Source organism: Simochromis diagramma, unplaced genomic scaffold (assembly GCF_900408965.1).
Source record: "Simochromis diagramma unplaced genomic scaffold, fSimDia1.1 OVJJ01000387.1, whole genome shotgun sequence".
Lineage (NCBI taxonomy): Eukaryota > Metazoa > Chordata > Actinopteri > Cichliformes > Cichlidae > Simochromis > Simochromis diagramma.
In genome coordinates, this window is record NW_024387152.1 from 7,468,550 (window position 1) to 7,489,457 (window position 20,908).

The following is a 20,908-nucleotide window of genomic DNA, read 5'->3' on the forward strand; positions in this document are numbered from 1 at the left end:
GTGAATGTGTGTGTGAATGGGTGGATGACAGGTTGTGTAAAGCGCTTTGGGGTCCTTAGGGACTAGAAAAGCGCTATACAAATACAGGCCATTTACCATTTACTTCTGAAAAATGTTTCACAAAATTCTGTGCAAACAGCAAGATTGAAAAATTCAGGTGGCCAACCTGTCTCTCGCTAACAGACCAGAGGACTCCTTACATTGCATCACATGGTTAATTTGCTTTGCTGTTTTCCCAACAGAAAAACGACCAAAAGACTCAGGCTGAGGAAAGACTAATAGAGAAACTAATCCAATAACTAAAAGGGAAAGGAAATGCAGTGAGGAAATAGAATTGTAAAGGAGTAGGAAAAAAATCTGTGTTCTAATATTAGCTTTTAACACATATTTTTCCTGTTTTAAATTGCATTTTAAAAATATTTAGATTTTTTAAATTTTTATTTTTAATTACTGTATTGTAGAGTTACTGCTAATGCAGAAACATCACACCTATATCCATGGCACTCTCTATGAACTTGATCTTGTCAATTTTGAAACCTTTGTTTACATTCTTGACAACAAATGATGAAATTCCAGTGTTGTGACCATAAATATTGTTTTGTCATGGTGGACATATTCCATCTTGGTGTTACACAATCATGAAGTGTATCTACAAATGTTTTTTGTGATCTCAAAGATGCATACTCTTTGCAAGGAAATATCAAAACCGTGTTGTGGGGACTGAGGACAGGAGGGAGCAGTGATGTACAAATAACTGGACTCTTGTCCTGCTTCATTCCCCTGACTCTGCTCTGCTGGTATCTTAATTGCAGTCTAATCTCCTAATAGTTTCTTTCTCAATCTCTGTACTCTAATAAATCACGTTCACTTCTTTCAAATTATCGCCCCATGTGTGATATATATGCAGTATTTGCTTTTATTTATTACTGGACTCCTGAGTTCTGTCTATCATTAATTATGTTCAGCTTCTTAGTTTGTTTGCTATTTAATTTCTCTCCTTCGTGTATGCCTTTGTATTTATTTATAGCTGCCTGTAATTATTGATTACATTTGATCTTACCAGTGATAACGTCATGTCCAATTTACATTCTTTAGCCTTCCCCTATTTTAAGCAGCTGTTGAGCCATTGTCGTGGTGCTTTATTCTGAAAATCTATGGGTGGAGCTCCATGCTTGCAAGTAAAACAAACATAAGCTCATCCTACAGTGACAGAGTAAGTACAATGTCCGTTGTAATTATAGTCAGTAAGGACGCAAACGTCTTTCACTTTTCAGGGGATTAAAGTGAAGACAGTGCTGTGAGTACGCTCGTATGAGCTTCATTTAACAGATTTTGAATGATGCCTTTGTGTCCGTCGTTCTGCACAGCTCCTTATTCACTAATGCTTCAGGTACTGTGGGCTCCATACATTTATTGTAAATAAACGCAACTGTGTTTTTCTTTCATTTTCTCTAACTGCTTTCTCCATTCTTTTAAGGACCAACGAGGGCACTACATTTAACGTCTTGCCAGCTGCTGATTTATGGCCTAGAAGCAGTAAACATGGGCAAGCGAGTGACTTTGACAAGGGACAAATTGTGATGGCTAGACGACTGGGTCAGAGCATCTCCAAAACTACAGCTCTTGTGGGGTGTTCCCGGTCTGCAGTGATCAGTATCTATCAAAAGTGGTCCAAGGAGGGAACAGTGGTGAACCATCGACAGGGGCGACCGAGGCTGATTGATGCAAGTGGGCAGCAAAGGCTGGCCCATGTGGTGCAATCCAACACAAGAGCTACTGTAGCTCAGATTGCTGAAAAATTTAATGCTGGTTCTGATAGAAAGGTGTCAGAATACACAGTGCATCGCAGTTTGTTGCGTATGGGACTCTGATGCTTTGAGCAATGTTCTGCTGGGAAGCCTTGGGTCCTGCCATCCATTTGGTGTTACTTTGCCACGTACCCCCTACCTGAGCATTGTTGCAGACCATTTAGACCTTTTCATGGAAACAGTATGCCGTGATGGCTGTGGCCTCTTTCAGCAGGATACTATGCCCTAGCACAAAAATGGTTCTGTGAGACATGCACTGCAAACAAGTCCAATCCATGGAGGCTTCACCTTGCAACTTACAGGACTTAAAGAATCTGTTAGTAACACATTGGTGCCAGATAACACAGCACACCTTCAGGGGGTAGTGGAGTCCATGCCTCAATGGGTGAGGTGTGTTTTGGCAGTACAAGGGGGACTCAACTTAGACAAATGGTCATAATTTTATGACAAATCAAAGCTTACTGGAAAGGACAGACAGACTCTAGACCCGAGTACACCGCCTGTAAGAGAAGCTCAGAGCTGAACAGACACCTGTCTCACACAGTGTCTGTAAAGGTATCTTTACAGATATTGGTATCTTTCGAGGAGCAGCCAATCAGAAAGCAGATCTAGAAACTGATTCCCCAAAGTTTGTGCCAAGGTACAACAAAGAAGAAGCTGAACCCCAAATCTGAATGTGAAAAAGATCACTACTCCCAAAGGTTTCATGACAGGAATAAAGAACCTGAACCTCATACTAGTTAAAAGGAATTACCTCATCTAATGGCACATTTCAACAATTTTTTTATATGTCCAGATTGGTTCAATAGTAATACTCACAGTAATGATTTAATTCCTTCATTCCTATCCCAAGCCATTTTTTATGAGTTCAAAAACCAACATGGAACTTGTGGAAATTATTAGAAAATAAACACTTGTTCTTCTGCATTAATGTGTATAAAACCCTCCACTAACCTTCTGAAATATTCCACAAGATGTTGAGCTTCTTCACAGAGCTGATGGTGGTCACTGGAGACTATTCTATTTTCTGAACCATTTATTCAATTCATGGTCGCGGTACTGAAAAATATATATTTTATTATCGGAGTATTAAAGGTTTTTTAGGGAAGTGCTGTTTATTTAGGGCTTATGCTATTTAGCTCAGACGCAGTTACTTATCTTATCTCCCACCCTCTAGAGTAGGGTTGTTAAACTCATGTTACCACGTGGGCCACAAACAACCCACTTTGACCAACAGTAGGTCTGACCAGTGAAACTCCCCTTTCTGACAATGCAAAAGACTCTACCTGCACATTTATTCCCTGAGATATCTTATTAGGAGAAAAAGAATTGTAGTTTGAACAGTACATCTAGGTTTTTCCACATAATAAAGAAATGCAGCTGTAGGAAAGAATTTCTGGTAGCTCATTCTCCAGACTGCCCTGTAATTATAGGAAAGGTTTTTGAATTCACAGAAAATTTTCTTTAAAACAACAAACAAACCAAAACATTTAGTCTCGTTGTGAAAAGAAAATTCTATAGTAAACAGTGAAAACGGGAACCTTTCTGTCTTTTAATTGTTTATTTATTACTTAATTACTTTGCTGAAGTCTGGATGGTGATGGGGGAGGTCCTTATTAGTAGGAAAATGTTATTTGTGGCCCCCAGCTCTTATGTTTGACTACCCGTTTTTAGGATTAGGGGTATCGGCTCTAAAAAACCTCTGGTGACTTCTGATAAGTAACAACTTCTGTGAACTCAGGCACTAAATACTCTATGCTTTACATCAAGAGAAGTGCAGGATCTGGCTTGCCTAGAGATTTATTGTTTAACCAGTTTTGCTAATGGGATTTTCAGTTACCCAGGTTCAATAACACTGTTTTAATCAAATGGTCAAACAGGAAAACTAATAGATTTCTCTTAAATAAAAATAATCAATGCAAAGTACCTTAATTACTGAACATGGATTTGTTTTGGTCACATCACTACTAGAGGCCCCATACTAACCCAGGAAAATAATATATATAAACTGGCCACATCATGTGAAGATATTATATAAAAATCCCAAATCCCATGTCTGATGTTGCCTTTACATGTTAGACAGGCATCTTCCTTATCTGTTTTTAAATCACGTCTTAAAAAATATCTATTTACCTTGGCTTTCAGCAGAGCAGGACTTGATGTCTCTTAATATGTTTCTTATGAATTATATTATGTTTAATTTTAAGATATTCGATATGTAATTTAAACTGTTTTCTCTTTGTTTTATATTTGTAGCACTTCGGCCAACATTGCTGGATGTATAGTGCGTTATAAATAAAGATGCTATGCTATGCTATGTTGAAATGTTTTTTCTATCACCGGCGCAGGGTGATGGAGCTATAGCTCCTTTTTGTTTCTTCTTCTTCTAAAAGTTTAAATAAAGTTTATGAAGAAAGAAATTGCCACGTCTTGTAAAACGATCTAAAACAACACCCTGTACCATCGGAAAAACTATTATCGCCAGTCATTAACGCTTCACACCACAAACAATGGAATATTATGTCTTCTAAAAAATATAAAAACGAAAATAAAACGTATTAAAAATGTACGAACGAACAAACAAAAATGCGGAGACGCGCAGAGAAATCTTTGGACAAATAGAAAGCGAAATGTTGCACCACGTGACCGAACACGGAAGTAAACTTTTCATTCAGAGGGAAGGCAACAGTGTTAGCTTGTGCTTCAATTTTGAACCATCTCGCTGGGACTAGAAGACCGTGACTTTGTCATTTCTAAGTATTTAGTGGATTAAGTGGAAAGGAGACCATGACCCAGGCGGAGAAAGAGCAGGATAACGGGAAGGACAAAGAAAAGGAGCGAGACAGGGAGAAAGAGAAGGAGCAGCAGCGCGGGGTGAAAAGACCCATCGCTCCTCCGGCGATACCAGAGCCTCCTCAAGAGGTGAGACGGAAAATGAAGTACCCAGCTGTTGTATACATGAACTATAGCCGTATATATGCCAGAAATCTATAATGTAGCATTTGTATTTTTCGTGAACATTTTGTTCTCACTTGACACATGCTAAACTATTGTGATGGTGCGTTTACTATCGTATTAGTACACTGTTTTGGTAGTACACTGTTGCTAAATGGGTCTATAACATGCTACATGTGGCAACAAGGTTTAAAGCTCAGAGTTGTTGAGTTAAAGCTGATATTGAAATATTTTAGCTCTTAATTGTTGACCTCTTTTTGTTTTTCCCAACACGGATGAAAACACGTGTTAACCCTTCTGATTTAAGCCCCTCTTTAAAGGTTCAGGAGCTTAGATGTGGTAGATGTGGAAACTAGGTTTAACAGTCAGTATCTTTGTTTGGGGTTAAGACTAGCTGCAAGGATGACGGGGTTTGGGCTCTTTTTAAAGGCTTAAACCTAATGATACAACATGTAGAGTTTTCGTTTTTGTGCTGGCATTAATGCACGTCTAACATTATGCCAACAGCTCCAGTGTGGTGTGGAAGATATAGACTATCCTGCACATAGCTCTGACCTCACCAGAGCCCTTGGATGGAAACAGATCCATGCAGCCAGTTTCCAAAAACTAGTGGCCAGTCTTTCCATAAGAGTAGAGGCCACGCAGGTGTCCACAGTTGCTCTTTTGTTGGGTGAAACTTGAAATTTCTATTCTTTTTCACAGCAAATACAGAGCAATTTTGTAGTTGTCATCCACCCTGGATCGAGGACGCTCCGTATTGGCCGAGCAACGGACACCCTTCCAGTGACGGTCCCACATGTAATAGCACGCAGGCACAAGCAAAGTGGCCAGCCCCGCTATGAAGATGCATGGCTGTTGAGAGAAGGTCTAAATGTATGTGACTCAAAACCAGGTGCACCCATAATACAACTTCACTGTTGTCAAATTAAATGGTGTCATTTTTAAGTGTTTATCCTTATTGTTTTGTCTTAATATCCAACAGAAACCAGAAAGCAACGAGCAGAGGCAGAATGGCCTTAAAATGGTTGATCAGGCTATATGGTCCAAGAAGAAGTCAAACGGAGTGCGGAGGACTCCTGTGTCTGCTGATCAGGTATGGTTATAAAAGAGAAATTAGGGAAGAAAGCAACACAATGCAGTGTGATTCTCTTCTATCTTATACAATAAAGAAATAAAGACCTTAAGGTCCTATAGCAACTTAGTAAGGTTTGAATAACTCTTTTCATTAATTGATTATGATGTTAATCCATAAAAGTATTTTCTTATAGCAGTGGTTCAGTTTTGTATGTTTGTTTTTAGGCCAGAGCGTATAACTGTCAGATCCGTCCTGCGGTGCTAGACAGCAGCTCCAGAGTGAAGTGGACAAACACAACCCACCATCCTCCTTATTTGGTTGGAGAGGAGGTCGGTGAATGTATTAGAGCAAACTCGTAACTTCTGTGAAATATGACTTGTTAAGCCATTTTCATTACCTAAAGCCTTGATTAATTTTTACCCCCCCCCCCCCCCCCCTTCTGCTATTGCACAGGCTCTTTATGTGAATCCAACAGACTGTTACAACATCCACTGGCCTGTAGTCAGAGGTCAGCTCAATGTGCATGCTGGTCCTGGAGGCTCACTGACTGCTGTCCTGGCTGACCTTGAGACAATTTGGAGTCATGTGATTCAGAAGCATCTGGAGATCCCTCTCAAAGATTTAAAGGTAGGAGAAAACTTCTCAGTTCTATAGCAGGATGCAGTAGTCTTGATAAATCCCTCATTTCTTTATATTAGTATAAAAAATAAGACTCTATCTAGCTGTCTAGCTAGCTAGCTGCTTCTGTAATAGAGGCTTTCTACAGGCTTTGTGTTCCATAAACTTTCAAACAGATGGTCATCCACATTAATCATCAGTTGCTCATTTCGCATTATTTCTTTTAGTATTACAGATGTATCCTGTTGGTCCCTGACATCTACAACAGACAGCACATCAAAGAGGTTGTGAACATGCTGCTGCTCAATATAGGGTTCTCAGGTATTACACAATCTTCACACGTAACTAAGTGGAAATTTCTTTGTTTCCATCAACTTACTTCCTGGTCTTTTTGTGTGTAGCTATCATTGTGCACCAGGAGTCGGTGTGTGCTACTTTTGGCAGTGGGTTGAGTAGCGCTTGTGTCGTGGATGTAGGCGACCAGAAGACCAGTATCTGTTGTGTGGAGGACGGAGTGTCACATCGAAACTCCAGGTGGGGCTCAAAACTCACGTTTATGTTTGCTTAAATGAAATACATTTAATATTAAACATTATTTCATATGAAATATATTTAATATTTAATTATTTGACCTGGTTGTCACAGACAACAAACACAGAACAGTGAATATTTAATTTTAAAACTCATGTTAGTTTCACTTCCTGCTTTTATTGCATTATTTAGCAAATTTCTTACATGGTATCTTGTATTTGTGGGACTTTGCAGGTTGTGTTTAGCATACGGTGGCTCAGATGTGACCCGCACTTTCTTCTGGCTCCTGCAGAGGGCAGGATTTCCCTACAGAGATTGTCAGCTGTCTAACAGACTAGACTGTCAGCTCCTGCAGCATCTGAAAGAGACCTTCTGCCATCTAGATCAAGTGTGTGTTAGTCAGGGTGGGAGGGTGTTAGTGTCTATGCATTACAATGATTTGTTAGCATCTTTGAGTATTTAGCCATACTCACTTCTAAATAATCGATGGAGCAATTTTAAGTACATATTAACTACAAAATCTTTTTTCTGTTTTCTCTTAACAGGACATATCAGGGCTACAAGATCATGAATTTCAGACACGTTTTCCAGAGGCCCCGGCTCTTCTGTACCAGGTTCGACTTGGGGATGAGAAACTACAGGTAATTATATCAGAAGGTGAAGATGATGCTGTTTTGATACTGGTGCTGAACTACTTTTCTGTCTTCTTTATAGGCACCCATGGGCCTTTTTTACCCGACGACGTTTGGGATTGTAGGTCAGAAGATGTCATCGCTTCAGTTCCGTTCCCAAGGCGACTCAGAGGACCCTCATGATGAACACTACCTCCTTGCTACACAGAGCAAACAGGACCAGGTAAAACACACACACACACATACAGGTTTCATAGACTGAAACCAATGAAACCAAATGGTTCTCAGCTATTTTTTTACTTAATTATTTTCTCCAATAGTCCTCCAAATCAGCTGCAGACAGGAAAGCTATTTCCAGACCAAGTGGATGTTTGGAAGGGGAGATGAGCAGTCAGGGAGGGACTGGGGACCTGTCAGATCTACCCAGGAGCTGTGGGAGTGGTGGTGGAGGAGGAGGGATGCAGGGGGAAACAGAGCTTGGGGCTGCCCATGGAGAGTCCCTGATGGGAGCAGGAGAGGTGGAAGAGCCTGTGTCTGCCCATCTGTCCAGGAAGACGGCCATCATGAGCCAATTTGAGAGCAAAGCATTGGGATTAGATAAGGCAGTCCTGCATAGCATCGACTGCTGTGGTAAGTGATGAAGTTAATTTTTGTTTTTATATTCAAAGATCTAGCGATGAGAATAAAAACTTCCATGGGATATCCTGTTTGAGCCTCTGTACTCATTTCATTTACAGCATCAGATGAAACCAAACGAAAGATGTACAGCTCCATCCTGGTTGTGGGAGGGGGGCTCATGTTTCATGGAGTTCAGGAATTCCTTCTTCACCGCATCATCAACAAGATGCCACCGTCCTTCAGAAGGCTGGTAGACAATGTGGAAGTTGTCACACGTCCAAAGGTACCCCAAAATTACCTTAGTATATCTCAGAAAAGGTCACAGACCTGCATCTGTCTTCAAAAGACAGATAACTTTATAGTGCAGACTGATCCTGTAATGTATTTTATATGACACGTATGTGCTCTAGGACATGGATCCTCGGCTGATCTCATGGAAAGGTGGAGCAGTGCTGGCATGTTTGGACACCACGCAAGAAATGTGGATCCACCAGAGGGAATGGCACCGCTTTGGTGTCCGAATGCTCCGTGAAAGAGCTGCCTTTGTGTGGTGAAAACAGGCTCTTCTTACTTGAAATGGTGACTCAAACTGTCCCACTGTTCAGTGGACTACAGAAGGATGAAATTGGCAAACTGTCGAGCACATTTCTGCAGTAAATAAAGGAAGAGTGAGAACTGTTTTTCCAGAAAAAAAGATTTAATTCCTTAAATAAACTCTATACATAGTGTGACAGCAAATTCTGACAATTCTAGCACAGTCACCAGTGTTTTCAGTGCTTTTTCCTGGCTGTTTAAGACAATGCAGATATTTCTGTTACTTCTGAACAGTATTAAATAAGTTTGACAGTTTTATGTCATGTACTGCAGTTGTATCACAATGCTCTGAATGTTCATGAATGTCTGGAATTCTAAATACAGTAAACCCATGATACCTGGTACAAGATATTTGGAATTGATAGAAACATTAAGTGATTAAGTGTACTCCTTGGAATTATATCATATTCACACACAAGACTGATATAATCAAGTCTTAATCAACTTTTGCAATTTGAGTTTAAAAAGAAAAGACAATGTATACCTGTGCCATTACCAAATTATCCATTGATTTTAGATATCCTAACAATTAGTGCTGAGCCAAAGGTGTGATACTGCTATTAGTACCGACCAGCTCTTTGTGGAACCAAGCTGTGTGATTACCAAATGTGGCAATAATAGCAGGAGACACACTCAGTATTTTTTTTTTTTTATTCAACAGAAGGATACAAAAAAATACATTAGCTGATGACTCCCAGGAATCATAACCCATATCTAAGAAACTGGTGATACTGCAAGTTGGAAAAGCCGACGCAGAAAATGAGGGAAGAAGTGATGTGGATAGCTGTGGTATCAGCCGTTCTGGCCCCTACGTGTAGGAATTCCCAGAAAGGCGTCAAGAAACTGCTTGTGACAGTGACAGCTGATGAGGAAGGGCCTTAGCACTGTGACTTTATCATCTTTCCTTGGCTTCTAAGACACTGTGCAAGGCCCCACGCCTACACGGCATGTGTAGGCGTTTACCTAGAGAGAGGAGCGGGTAATATAACAGTCAGGCAGTGTTTTCATATCACGGCCATATATAATCAGTTTCTTTGTTAGGCTAGGTCCCCCAAGGTAATAACCTAAATGCATTCATGAGTAATAATGAGTAATGTTAAAATGCATTAAAAAAGGAGTTAATTGTTTACTCTTCAGCTATAAAAGGCTGAGGGCTACTTTCCAGTAGGGTGATGGTGTTGCCATAGGTCCATGTAGTAGGAGGCTGAAGAGTACCACTGGCCACCCCCCAGTATTTTTTGTTAATGATCAAGTGATCAGATCATGATAACCCTAACAGTTATTACACAAAAGTAGCACTTATCTAGAACTCAGTACAATGTAACCTTAGTAAAGAAATGCAAATAGATATAACACAAGAAAACTACAAAAACCTTTCCATCAATATGACCACTAGGGCTGCCACAAACGATTATTTTGATAGTCGACTAGTCACCGATTATTTTTGCGATTAGTCGACTAATCAGATCATGCATCCATTGGACATAAAACGTACAGCTTATTGCACCAGCATGCATCTGCTCTTATATAACTATGATTAGCTTACAGCTTGAAGTGTTTAAGGTATGTGCTAACTCTCTGCTCCTCCTGCCTCCCCTTTCCCTCATCCACCTGTTGGCCTCCACCACCACAAAAAATAGTGCTTTGTTGTGTATCTGACGGACGAAAGCCAAACCAATGCCACACCACTGCAGTTGCAGCATTTTTACAAACCAATTCTGGTTCATCCGTTTCATTTAACGATCCGCTTTCACTCTCCTCATTCTCCGTCGCCGCCATGCTTTTTCCGCCATGTGCATATGAAAACAAAGGCACTGCGCATGCGCGTTTTACCCATATTCTATCGCAATATTTCATTTTCTTATCGTTGCCCAACATTATACTGGTATTACCGTGAACAGTATGATATGGCCCAGTCCTAGGTGCCAGGTCCGATCGTTTCTAGATGAACAGTTTCCTGGAAAGTGGATTGGTTGTCGTGGGCCAGTTGAATGGCCCCCAAGGTCTCCCGATCTGACCCCCTTAGACTTTTATCTTTGGGGTCATCTGAAGGCAATTGTCTATGGTGTGAAGATACGAGATGTGCAGCACCTGAAACTACGGATACTGGATGCCTGTGCTGGCATTTCTCCTGCGGTGTTGCTATCAGTATGTGAAGAGTGGGAGAAGAGGGTTGACAATCCAGCCGACTTCTAAATGGCCACCATGGTCACCACCTATCTTGAGGAGTTTGCCCCTCAGATATACTAAAGTGCCACAAACAGGACTTTAATATCACCAACCAGTCCCATGTTATTACAGTGTATCCATATAAATGGCCCACCCTATATAACAGGACACCGCAGTATATTCTTGAGCATCTCACACTTCTGATAATCAGTTGTCTGCTTGACGTTTATTCAGTTGTGTAAAAACTATAACTTTAATCTCAGCCAAACTGATTTACTCAGGAATAAATAAAATACTAAAAAAAGCCAAACAATATCACTTTTAAGTTATCTAAGTGACTTACATATCATCTTTAACCTAAGTAGCGAAAGACGGCGGTGGTTTTGAAAACGATTTGCCGGGAGTCCAGTGTTCTCACCGGCTCTAGTGAGCCTTGAATCCCGGCTAGCTATCGAGCTGGTGGGTAACAGACGTCTCCGAAAACGTCGGAGCGCTTTTGAAAATATGTGTCTTGATAAGCTGAGCAGATATTTGAAGTTTACACAGCTACATTCTTGCCTGAAAATATGTTAAACGTTTATTTTGTGAGCCAGAAAGAATAATAAGAGTAATATTAAAACTAACTAGCTGCCGTCATTGTTGACAACTGAGCAGGGCCGCGCTATGAATTCTGGGACACAGCTTCTTCTTCTTCAGGGTTTAACGGCAGCTGGCATCCTTGTACATGCAGTGCTGCCGTCTTCTGTTTCAGTCTGTTATTACACTCTTAAATCCTACTACTTATTCCTGCGTCTTTTGGGATCTTACAAAGCGTCAAATGACGCGTCAACTATTAAATTAGTCGTCGACAATTTTAATAGTCGACGTAATCGTGACTAGTCGATTAATCGTGGCAGCCCTAATGACTACACAAGCACATATACAGCAAACTGACATGCACATTTTGTTTCTGTGTCATTCATTCTTTGAAATTAATTTCACTTTACATATGAGCTGATACTAAAATGGACTGTTTAATAAAAAAAGACAATAAAAAATTCTCACCTTCCTCATCCTCCTCCACCCATTGGTGGAGGACTGGGCCCTGCACCATGGTTTATTCTTCCCATCCTCCTTCTGCCACCAGGTGGACCTGGAGGACTGTATAACCAACAGTAGACAAGAATGTGAGGAACAAGTGGTATAAATTAGTGCTGTCAGCGTTAATGCGTTAAACAGCTTAAATATAAATTAATTCAAGTGCTGAAATGAGCAACAGCTTTGTTAAACTGCATTTGTCATTCTCTGGATTATGACAATTTTTTAGATACAACTGAAAAAGAAATAACATCACATGCATCTTATTAGCTTTGTGTTACACATGACACACAATTCCTAATAAGCTAGCTTGCTCCTACATCGGATTACGTAATTTTCAGTGTTTAACATAAAGGTAGTGCAGAATTGGTGTTCAGTGTGTGTATGTGTGTGTGACACAACTAATGGTGTTTCAGGGACTTACCCTCTGCCGTCAGTGAAGCGTGATGAAACAGAGCTTCCATTCTTTGACATGTCGGGGTGAAACATGGTTTTGAAACTGGTAAAAGAAAAAAAAGAGTGGGGGCTTGTGCTTAATTCAGAATAAACCAAAATGGAGGCTCTAAGAAAAGCCTCTTGCTTACTCACTATATTGTAAGTTTATTACACCACATTCCAATCAGTTTTACAGGCAACAGATTAGCAGTATTAGAGAAACTGTAAGTCATCTATCTTTAGCGGAAGAAAGAGATTTTCAGCATCTTTTTAAGGTAGAAAAACAAATGTGAAAATACAACAGTAAATACAATCAAACAACTCTTAACGAACCTTAAATACAGGCAATGAGAATATTAATGATTATTCAAAAGGTCACTCATCCATTATGTTAAATAAAGGTGGCTATTTTGTTTTATTTATTTCATTTAATTCTCATTTGACTTACAAGAGGCCAATAAACTCCACTGCTCCCCAGAAAAGATCAACCAGTAAGGACAGGCGCCATGGAGACTGTGCCCTGCTATCCAGGACCTGGCCTGATGGAGAAACACAGAGGTGGGTCAGACAGCAGGGATCTGTGATGCTGTTCACATTGCAAGACGGGAATACATGTATAATAATCATGAGTGCACCAGCCAATCGTTAACCCGGATTTACTCTTTAGCTGGCCTTCAGTACACAAAGGCTAACAGCTAATCAGGGCATAAACGAGTTGCAGCACATTTCAAAACAGTTTTAAAGAAAGATAAATTTCGTTCCACTATGAAGTTGAAGCCCAAACGAAATCGCAGTCACATATCGGATTCTGGAAAAGCGACGAAGTTTTAAAACACCACCTAAGGTTCATCAGCTCAGCACTTCTTTCTGCTACGCAGATTCAACCAGGCTAGCTAACATCCTACATGGCTAAATGTAACCTAACACTTTTCACACATTCATGCGGTGGTTATGTTCTAAAATGTATAAAAACACCTAATAAATATCAAACAAACAAAGAAACCGTTAAAGCAGGGAAACCACTCACCGTTGGACACGTACACCATCTTCCAGAAAGTAACAGCAGCACTGCCACAGCTGTGTTTACGGTTGGCTTCGCATTTCCGGGTCTGTTGCTGCGTTATGTGACACGCATGCGCACCACACACAACAGCTACAACCACCTTACCTTACACTCATTATAGAAAAACATTTCAACGTCAAAAAAAAACCTAACCACATAGCAACTTATTTTTTATATGATTAATAGATATATCTATGTATTACAAAGAAAGGGGAGTGTCTGACGTTGCTCAAGTTATTACTTCTTGGAACTCAATCTACGACTCACTCTCTAGAAGGTGGGAGGCCCCATGAGTAACTGCTGTTGTCTGTATATAATAGGGCCGTACAGCATTTCCCCTAAAGCTTCAATATTACAGTAATAGTAATAAAAATGAATTGCTTGTATGAACGTGTGTGTGAATGGGTGAAAAACATTACACATTTCCACTACCACAACCCTGAACTAAATAAGCAGTTAAGAAAATGGATGGATTGATATTCTCCAGTCACTAGCATAACATTTTAAAAGAACAACTTAGTAATTCAGAGGAGATAGTAGAAGCACAAGTCTTTATTTTCTAGGGATCTTGTTCCATATTCACTTTTAATAAGAGCTCTTCATGATGCATGCAAAATAAAAAAGCTTTGCCTTACAATATAATACACACACGGTGTAAACCAGCCAACACATTCACAGCCAAACATCGGTCTATAAATAAGGAGCAATATATTATAACATTATAATGGAATACTGTTAAATATTTTCAAGTTGATCTACTTTTATGAATATTTGTCAGTCTGCACAGAGACCCATGTTTGCTCACATCCAGCTTGGACAAAGAATGAAGGTTTGTGAAGGCATTCTGTGGAAGTCTATCTCAAGTAAATAAAAAGTAAAGCGTTTTGAACCTTTTCAAAAAAAATGAAAATGTGAATAAATGAAAAAGTTCAGCACAGATGGAAACTGTCGGTTAAATAAAGGCATACTGTTGCTTTATCAACACAGAAACAGTCCAAATGCAACCGAAAGCTCAAAATACAACACATCAGACCAAGTTACTCATGATCTTTAATCTTGGATACATATGTGTTTACGTCTTCATCAGAATTTTGTTTTTCAGTCTTAGAGTCAGCAACTGGTCTTGGATTGGATTCAGTAGCTCCAGCATTTTTCTGTAGCTTATATTTTTTATTCATTGCTGATGGAGTAAATCCGTGTTCATTATAAGCATTTATTACTTTCTCCACTGTTTGGCTTGATACGTTACATAAGTCGGCAGTTTCGCTGACTGACAGTCCTGCAATCCGTGCACCAACTATGTGGCCCTTTTCAAAGTCTGTTAACTCACTCATACTGGACGGGGTAGTGTCGACTGCTTCTCTTCTTTTATCCATTCCAGTGCTGAGTATATTGTACGTCAGCCTTTCTTCCCCCTTTCCCTTCTTTAAGAATGATTTGAGACCATTTCTGATGAGGCTACGGCGAACAGTAGCTGGATCAACTGAAGGGCCAGATGCATCTCTCAGGTCCTGTGTCAGGTCTTTGCTGGATCTTTTACGATTTCTTAAGGACATGACTTTCAGATACTGTTCATCTGCTGTAGATAGTTTTTTAGGTCGGCCACTTCTTCTTTTGTCTTCCACTTGTCCGGTTTGCTGAAATTTTTTAAGGACACACTGCACACCATGTCGAGATATGCCAAGTTTTCGGCTAATAGTTCTTTGGGGTTCACCTTGTTGGTGCAAAAGTACTATTTTATGCCTGTCAAACCGTGTTATCTTTGGCATTTTTTTCTTGATTTAACTAAAGATGCAACTAAAGAAATGAGAACAAATGAACAAACTGTCAAAATATACCATTTATAACTGGTTCTTTGCTATGATTTTCATCACGGGTTAACACAACACTACTTCATTCCTTGAATTAAATGTCTTTTCTATGCTCCAATGAAGCCAACGTCCAAAGGAAAAACTTGCAAAAAGACCTTCAGAAAGCCTGGAAATTTGATGCTCAAAACAACTTTAAAAATTACAAGCAAGTCTGGCTCCTTGGGAAGCAAAATATAGAGAAACAAAAGGTGGCTCAAGACTTTTGCACAGCACTGTAGATGGAGATGACTGGTTTTACTCCTTGGCCTGAATGCAAAAATCATGAAAGAAGAAAATACCAGAAGTTAAAATTTCAAACACAATGAAATAACAATACACAGTTGTCTTTCTCTTTGTGTTGATTAGCAATCAGTGTGCTAATGGAGGGACAAATTATAGGGATGAATTCTAACTAGCGCCCCCAGTACCCTACCAACTAACAGTTCTGTACTTTCAGGCTCCTTAAAAAGTATTATGACTCTGAGTCAAGTAAAGTATGTATTATATATAGGACAACTGGATGAGCAGGTGATCCATGCTATATGGATAATGCAGAGGGCCTTGGTGTGAATTTGTACTAAGGCTATTTACTTGGTGTCTTTCTCCAAGCTTTACTGTCTTCTTTCCACTGTACAATCAGATAAAGGATTAAAAGCCCAAAACATACATTTAAAAAAGTTTTAGTTTTTATTCTTTTAGCTGCTGCCCTGGTGGTATTTAATGGGATGAGAACAGGAAGAGGGAAGAAAAAAAAAATAAAAACACAATTCAAACATACATTCTGCCTATGGAAATTTGATATAAGGTCTATAGGTACTGGGTGTAAATGGACGCCCTACTTTAGGATAATATACTACACTAATATATTTAATACACTAATATGTATATAATATATTACCTAAGTAAATTTATTGTAAAATTTAAATGAATTTTAATTATTACTGATGCTCATCGGGGAAACACAAAGACGCCATTGCAAATCTTTACTCTCCTGCTATCTGCAGAAAAGTTATGTCTGCTCTGATGAGCTGTTTTCTACAGCTGCACAGAGACCCGGGGGATCTGCCATGGTGACGCTTTTTTTCAGAGAGACTGGTCAGTGGGCGGTGACTTTATACCTGTTGATCACTAATGTAATGTCCATCGTCTGCAACATCAGTTACCATGGTGATGTACCTCCGTGAGAAGTGAACCACCTTGGCAGTACAGAAAACCTGCAGTAGACGAAATTCTGCTTCGTAGTGCAGGCCCCTGAAAATCATACCCACTGTTCTCTACACCAATTCACCTCCAGCACTTCCAGAACCCCCCGAAAAGAAACAGGTTAACAGCTAATCAGTCAGGACACGAATGCAACAAGACAGCTAAAATGGTTTAATCAGTCATGTGCTCTTTTCGGGAAAACGAGTGAGTTTTACTGAACCGCCTAATGCTGTCCACCTTAAAAATAAAACAATCAGTCATTATTGCACAGCTTCAGTTAGAAAAGCTAAGAAAGCAAAGCTAACCTGGCTAAACGTAGCCTTACACCTTTCTACCGTCACACGTTCATGTTGAGGTTTAAAACGTTCTTTGCATAAAAAACCTAAATACTGAAAACATATTCGCCCCGACGCCGAGAAAACGCATGAAAACACAGGTCAAACCTCTCACGGTTGGACACGTGAACCCTCTTCCACAGAGTAACAGCGGCGCTGTCACAGGTGTGTTTGTGGTTGGCGCTGCACTTCCGGGTCTGTTGTTGCGTCACCGTGTGAAGCACAAGCACAAGCTAAATCACTGCAGTTACTTTAGTACTGTAATTTTCAACACATGCGATTCTATTTAAATATTAATCATTGAACCTATTACTTTTCATTTTCAATATATTTGCATGCCGTAGCCTGTTAGCTTTGCCTTGGTTATTTTATTTCAGAGAAATCTGTTAGTTTTACTGTTTTATCATTTAATTAAAACAGTGTTATTATGGCTGGATAACTGAAAATCATATTAGCAAACCTGGTAAAATAAATAAAATAAAATAAATCTCTGTGCAAGCCACTCTTCACAGCTCATAATGTAAAGCACACAGAATACATAAGTGACAGCTGAGTTCACTCAAGAATGAAAAAGGTTGAAATGTACCATCAGATGAGGTAATTTTAATTAGTCTGAGGTTCAGGTTCTTTATTCCTGTCAAGAAACCTTTGAAAGTAGTGATCTTTTTCAAGTTCAAATTTGGGGTCCAGCTTCGTCTGTGTTGTATCTGTGCACAGCACCCTGGGGTTCAGATAGCGTCTGTGCTTCACATTGTTTGTAAGGCTCGCTGTTCTTTCCATCGAACTTTGGAGAATCAGTTTCTATCTCTGCTTTCTGATTGGATGCTCCTCGAAAGACACCAGCTTTATGCAGCTCACAGTCTTCGGAGTCTTTACAGAGACCGCGTGAGAGAGGTGTCTATTCAGCTCTGAGGTTATCTTACAGGCGGTGCACTCGGGGTGTTCATCGACTATCTGGAGAAGCGTCTGTCTGTCCTTTTCAGTGAGCTTTGACTTGCGCCCGCTGTTCTTTTTTGCTGATGCTGTTCGTCCATGTTTGATATACACAGTCATGACTCTTGACACTGTTCCCCTTGCCACGTTAAACAGCTGTGCCGTTTTTGTGACAGATGCACCCGACAGCCGTGCAGCAACAATCTGGCACCTTTCAAACTCTGTTAAGTCACTCATACTGATTTGAACACTGCTTTTAAAGTGGTGACTATCTCCTTTGGACACTGTCACCTGACAGATGAGCAGGAAACCCAGCCACTGCGTTGGAGCACTGTCACTTAGGTACCCCAATGTCCACTGTCATATGGCGCTTCCATGAGTTTGAATGCTGAAGCAGTGATGTCCTGGTTAGTGGACCAATCAGCTGCTGACAAGCTGTCAAATGTAGTGTCCTCCTTGCTCTCTAAATAGATGGCGAAAGCAGTAAGTCTAAATAAAAAAGAAAAAGAAGTTTTATTTATTTACTCTCCTGCCGGTGACCCAGAAGTTAATCTCAGTACAGCAGTTGTGCTTTAACAAAATGTATGTACACTGTTCCCCCATGGTATTTAATCGACAGCTTTGAAGGACGTCTAATTTTCTAACTGCCTGTTGCCTCCTCTCAGTCTCTCAGAGAGGATGTGCAATTTGAGAAATGAAATAGGGTCATTAACAAAGAGAGAAAAGACACAAAAAGATTCACTTTTAAGATTTATTTGTTGAAAATATGCAATATTGCTCAAAAAGAAAAAAAGAAGAAAGTATGAGTTTACAACACAGCCAGTTCACATCAGTAAAAAGTTTAAAATCATTTTTGGCCATTCTTATGTCGAATTTCTTTAAACTAAACAGTAAAATTAGTTTACCATAAATAAAGTAATTGATATTCATTTTTTTTTAAAGAGATAATCTCTCAGCAGAGAGGAAAAGTGTTGGTTAAATAAAGGCATTCTGTGGCTTTCTGAAAACAGAAAAAGTCTAAATGTAACATAAGGATCAAAGTACAGCTCATCAGACCGAGTTACTCATCTTCTTGGGTCTTGGGTTCAGGTGTGTCCATGTCTTCATCAGGATTTTGTGTTGTGACCTTAGACTCGGAAACCACTTTCGCCCTGGCCGCTTTTCCATTAGCAACTGTATTTTTCTGTGGCTTGCGTATTTTTTTTCTTCTGTGCTGATGCAGCAAATCCATAATTCTTATAAGCACTCATGACTTTCATCACTGTTCGGGCTGAAACGTTACACAGCTCAGCAGTTTCGCTCACAGACATGCCTCCAATACGCGCGCCGACTATTTTGCCTTTTTCAAAGTCTGTTAGCTCACTCATGCTGGAGGTGGAGAGGTTTCGACTACTGCTTGTAGACTGGACAGACAACCCCAACTGATCGTCAAGCTAATAGCTGAGCAACTGCCTCTGTAGCTTGGACTCATTCACATCAAAGCTGAATTGTTTCCATGCGGTGTTCCTTGGTTTGTCCACTGCAGTGCTGTGTATACTCTGAGAGGGATGTCTGGTGATGCTCTGTGGCCTGAATGCAAAACATTAAAAAAAAAACTATCAGAAAGTAAAATTTCAAATCTAACTGACACTATTGGAGAAGCTGATAGACTAGTGGTACAAAAAAAGTGCACTTCTGGAATTGCTTTACTAACAAACACGTTCAATATACTTGTACTTTAAGTACTTCCACTTCTATTCAATTACATTTTTGACTCAGCGCACTTAATTTTAAATATTGAGCTGCTTATCATTTTGCAGGTTTAATATAGATATACTAATGCATCATCATATTATTATAACAAAACAACATGCTAAAGTCATCTAAAGCTGCAACAATCAGTTATTATGACCCAATAATATGATGCTAATTGGCTTTATCTGAAAAAATAAATAAAAATTAATATTTGTTGATGCCTTTGTTAACAGCCATGTTGAAAATGGCCACCATCTTGAGTTTTCGCATGGTTAATGAGCTTTATCAAACAAGTAAACATAAAAACAGTATATGTGCCAGTTTTGGTGTTTGTGAACACCAAAACTGGCTTCCTCCTGTGAACGATTTCCGTGTAATGTTCAGGTATCTGCTGCTCTACAGGATCAAACAAACGCGTCCTGAGTGAAGCTGATTCCAGCATCAGGAATCACAAAACCACTGAAGATGAGCCAACAGCACCTGATACGTTCACGTAACTGTTTTAGGATCCAGATAACATCACCGGAACACTTTGCGTCACCGTGCAACAGTTCAAGCACACTTAGAGAAGCTCGTTGGTGCTTTTTCCCAACCAAACCGATGATAATCAGTTTTGCTGTAACGTTCAGTTTTGCTAGCCAGGTAGCAAACCACAACATAGCTCCCCTCAACAAACTGCATATTCCGAGCACACCTTCATCTTTGTAACACAATTTATAGAAAAATTAAACACAAAAGAATTTGTACTATTATGCACTGTACTTACAACTAAATCTGAACGGCAAGTCTGTGTTTTTGTCCACTGCTACTCTCCTGTGCGTCACGCGTTTCGCCAAGGAGAATAAAGTACGTCCGGTGGGGTTTTTCACAATAAAACTTTCAATTTGTGAAAAAACTATTATTGATACAGTCAAAGATCCAATGCAGACGTTAGAATTTTATTCATACCCTGTTCATGAAGTACCTGAGTAAAAAAGTGTTTTTGTTTTCTATTTTTGTTGGTAACAGTCACCCAGCAGATGGTCCTACCGGTTAAAGACAGAAAAAAAATTACTATATTAGTTACCGCCCCCCCAACCAACAGAACTACAACAAAACATCCAGAAACTATGAAACTAGGTCCTATACAGATTATCACAAGGTTTCTGAAGTAACACAGACTAAGCTCGCCCTTCTGTCAACATCCTATAAAACACAAAAGCTCCATAAATAATTTCTCCGAATATTAATGATATTTTGATTCACAATAAATAAATAAATAAATAATCCCCTTGCACC

General features: G+C 39.7%; 2 protein-coding genes and 1 long non-coding RNA gene across 5 annotated transcripts; 1 reads left to right on the top strand and 2 right to left on the bottom strand.

Moving 5' to 3' along the window:
* Positions 1-4,446: 4,446 nt before the first annotated feature.
* Positions 4,447-9,433, top strand: actr8 (actin related protein 8). Its single transcript, XM_040047907.1, has 13 exons — positions 4,447-4,730; positions 5,466-5,636; positions 5,746-5,856; positions 6,063-6,167; positions 6,292-6,465; positions 6,684-6,777; positions 6,858-6,990; positions 7,222-7,375; positions 7,533-7,628; positions 7,702-7,842; positions 7,940-8,249; positions 8,357-8,520; positions 8,648-9,433. Exons 1-13 carry the CDS (start codon positions 4,596-4,598, stop codon positions 8,789-8,791), a joined length of 1,932 nt encoding a protein of 643 aa, XP_039903841.1. The 5' UTR covers positions 4,447-4,595; the 3' UTR covers positions 8,792-9,433.
* selenok (selenoprotein K) lies at positions 9,015-13,652 on the bottom strand. The gene is made up of 5 exons (XM_040047908.1): positions 13,540-13,652; positions 12,961-13,051; positions 12,502-12,576; positions 12,045-12,140; positions 9,015-9,794 (listed from the first exon to the last, which is right to left on the bottom strand). Exons 1-4 carry the CDS (start codon positions 13,556-13,558, stop codon positions 12,050-12,052), a joined length of 276 nt encoding a protein of 91 aa, XP_039903842.1. The 5' UTR covers positions 13,559-13,652; the 3' UTR covers positions 9,015-9,794; positions 12,045-12,049.
* Positions 13,653-15,162: 1,510 nt separating this feature from the next.
* Positions 15,163-20,521, bottom strand: LOC120743954. Of its 3 annotated transcripts, none has more exons than XR_005698279.1 (3): positions 20,397-20,521; positions 17,072-19,465; positions 15,163-15,692 (listed from the first exon to the last, which is right to left on the bottom strand). It is a non-coding gene; the product is annotated as an uncharacterized LOC120743954 (long non-coding RNA). The 3 variants fall into 3 exon arrangements; XR_005698278.1 differs by having other exon boundaries at positions 16,934-19,465; XR_005698277.1 differs by having other exon boundaries at positions 16,544-19,465.
* Between the last annotated feature and the right edge of the window lie 387 nt (positions 20,522-20,908).

Coding starts and splice junctions, on each gene's coding strand:
- actr8 (XM_040047907.1), top strand. CDS start 4,596: ATGACCCAGGCGGAGAAAGAGCAGGATAACGGGAAGGACAAAGAAAAG. Junction 4,731..5,465: donor TACCAGAGCCTCCTCAAGAG/GTGAGACGGAAA, acceptor TCTTTTTCACAG/CAAATACAGAGCAATTTTGT. Junction 8,521..8,647: donor AAGTTGTCACACGTCCAAAG/GTACCCCAAAAT, acceptor TATGTGCTCTAG/GACATGGATCCTCGGCTGAT.
- selenok (XM_040047908.1), bottom strand. Junction 12,577..12,960: donor GTGGAGTTTATTGGCCTCTT/GTAAGTCAAATG, acceptor TTCTTTTACCAG/TTTCAAAACCATGTTTCACC. Junction 12,141..12,501: donor CGCTTCACTGACGGCAGAGG/GTAAGTCCCTGA, acceptor TTGGTTATACAG/TCCTCCAGGTCCACCTGGTG.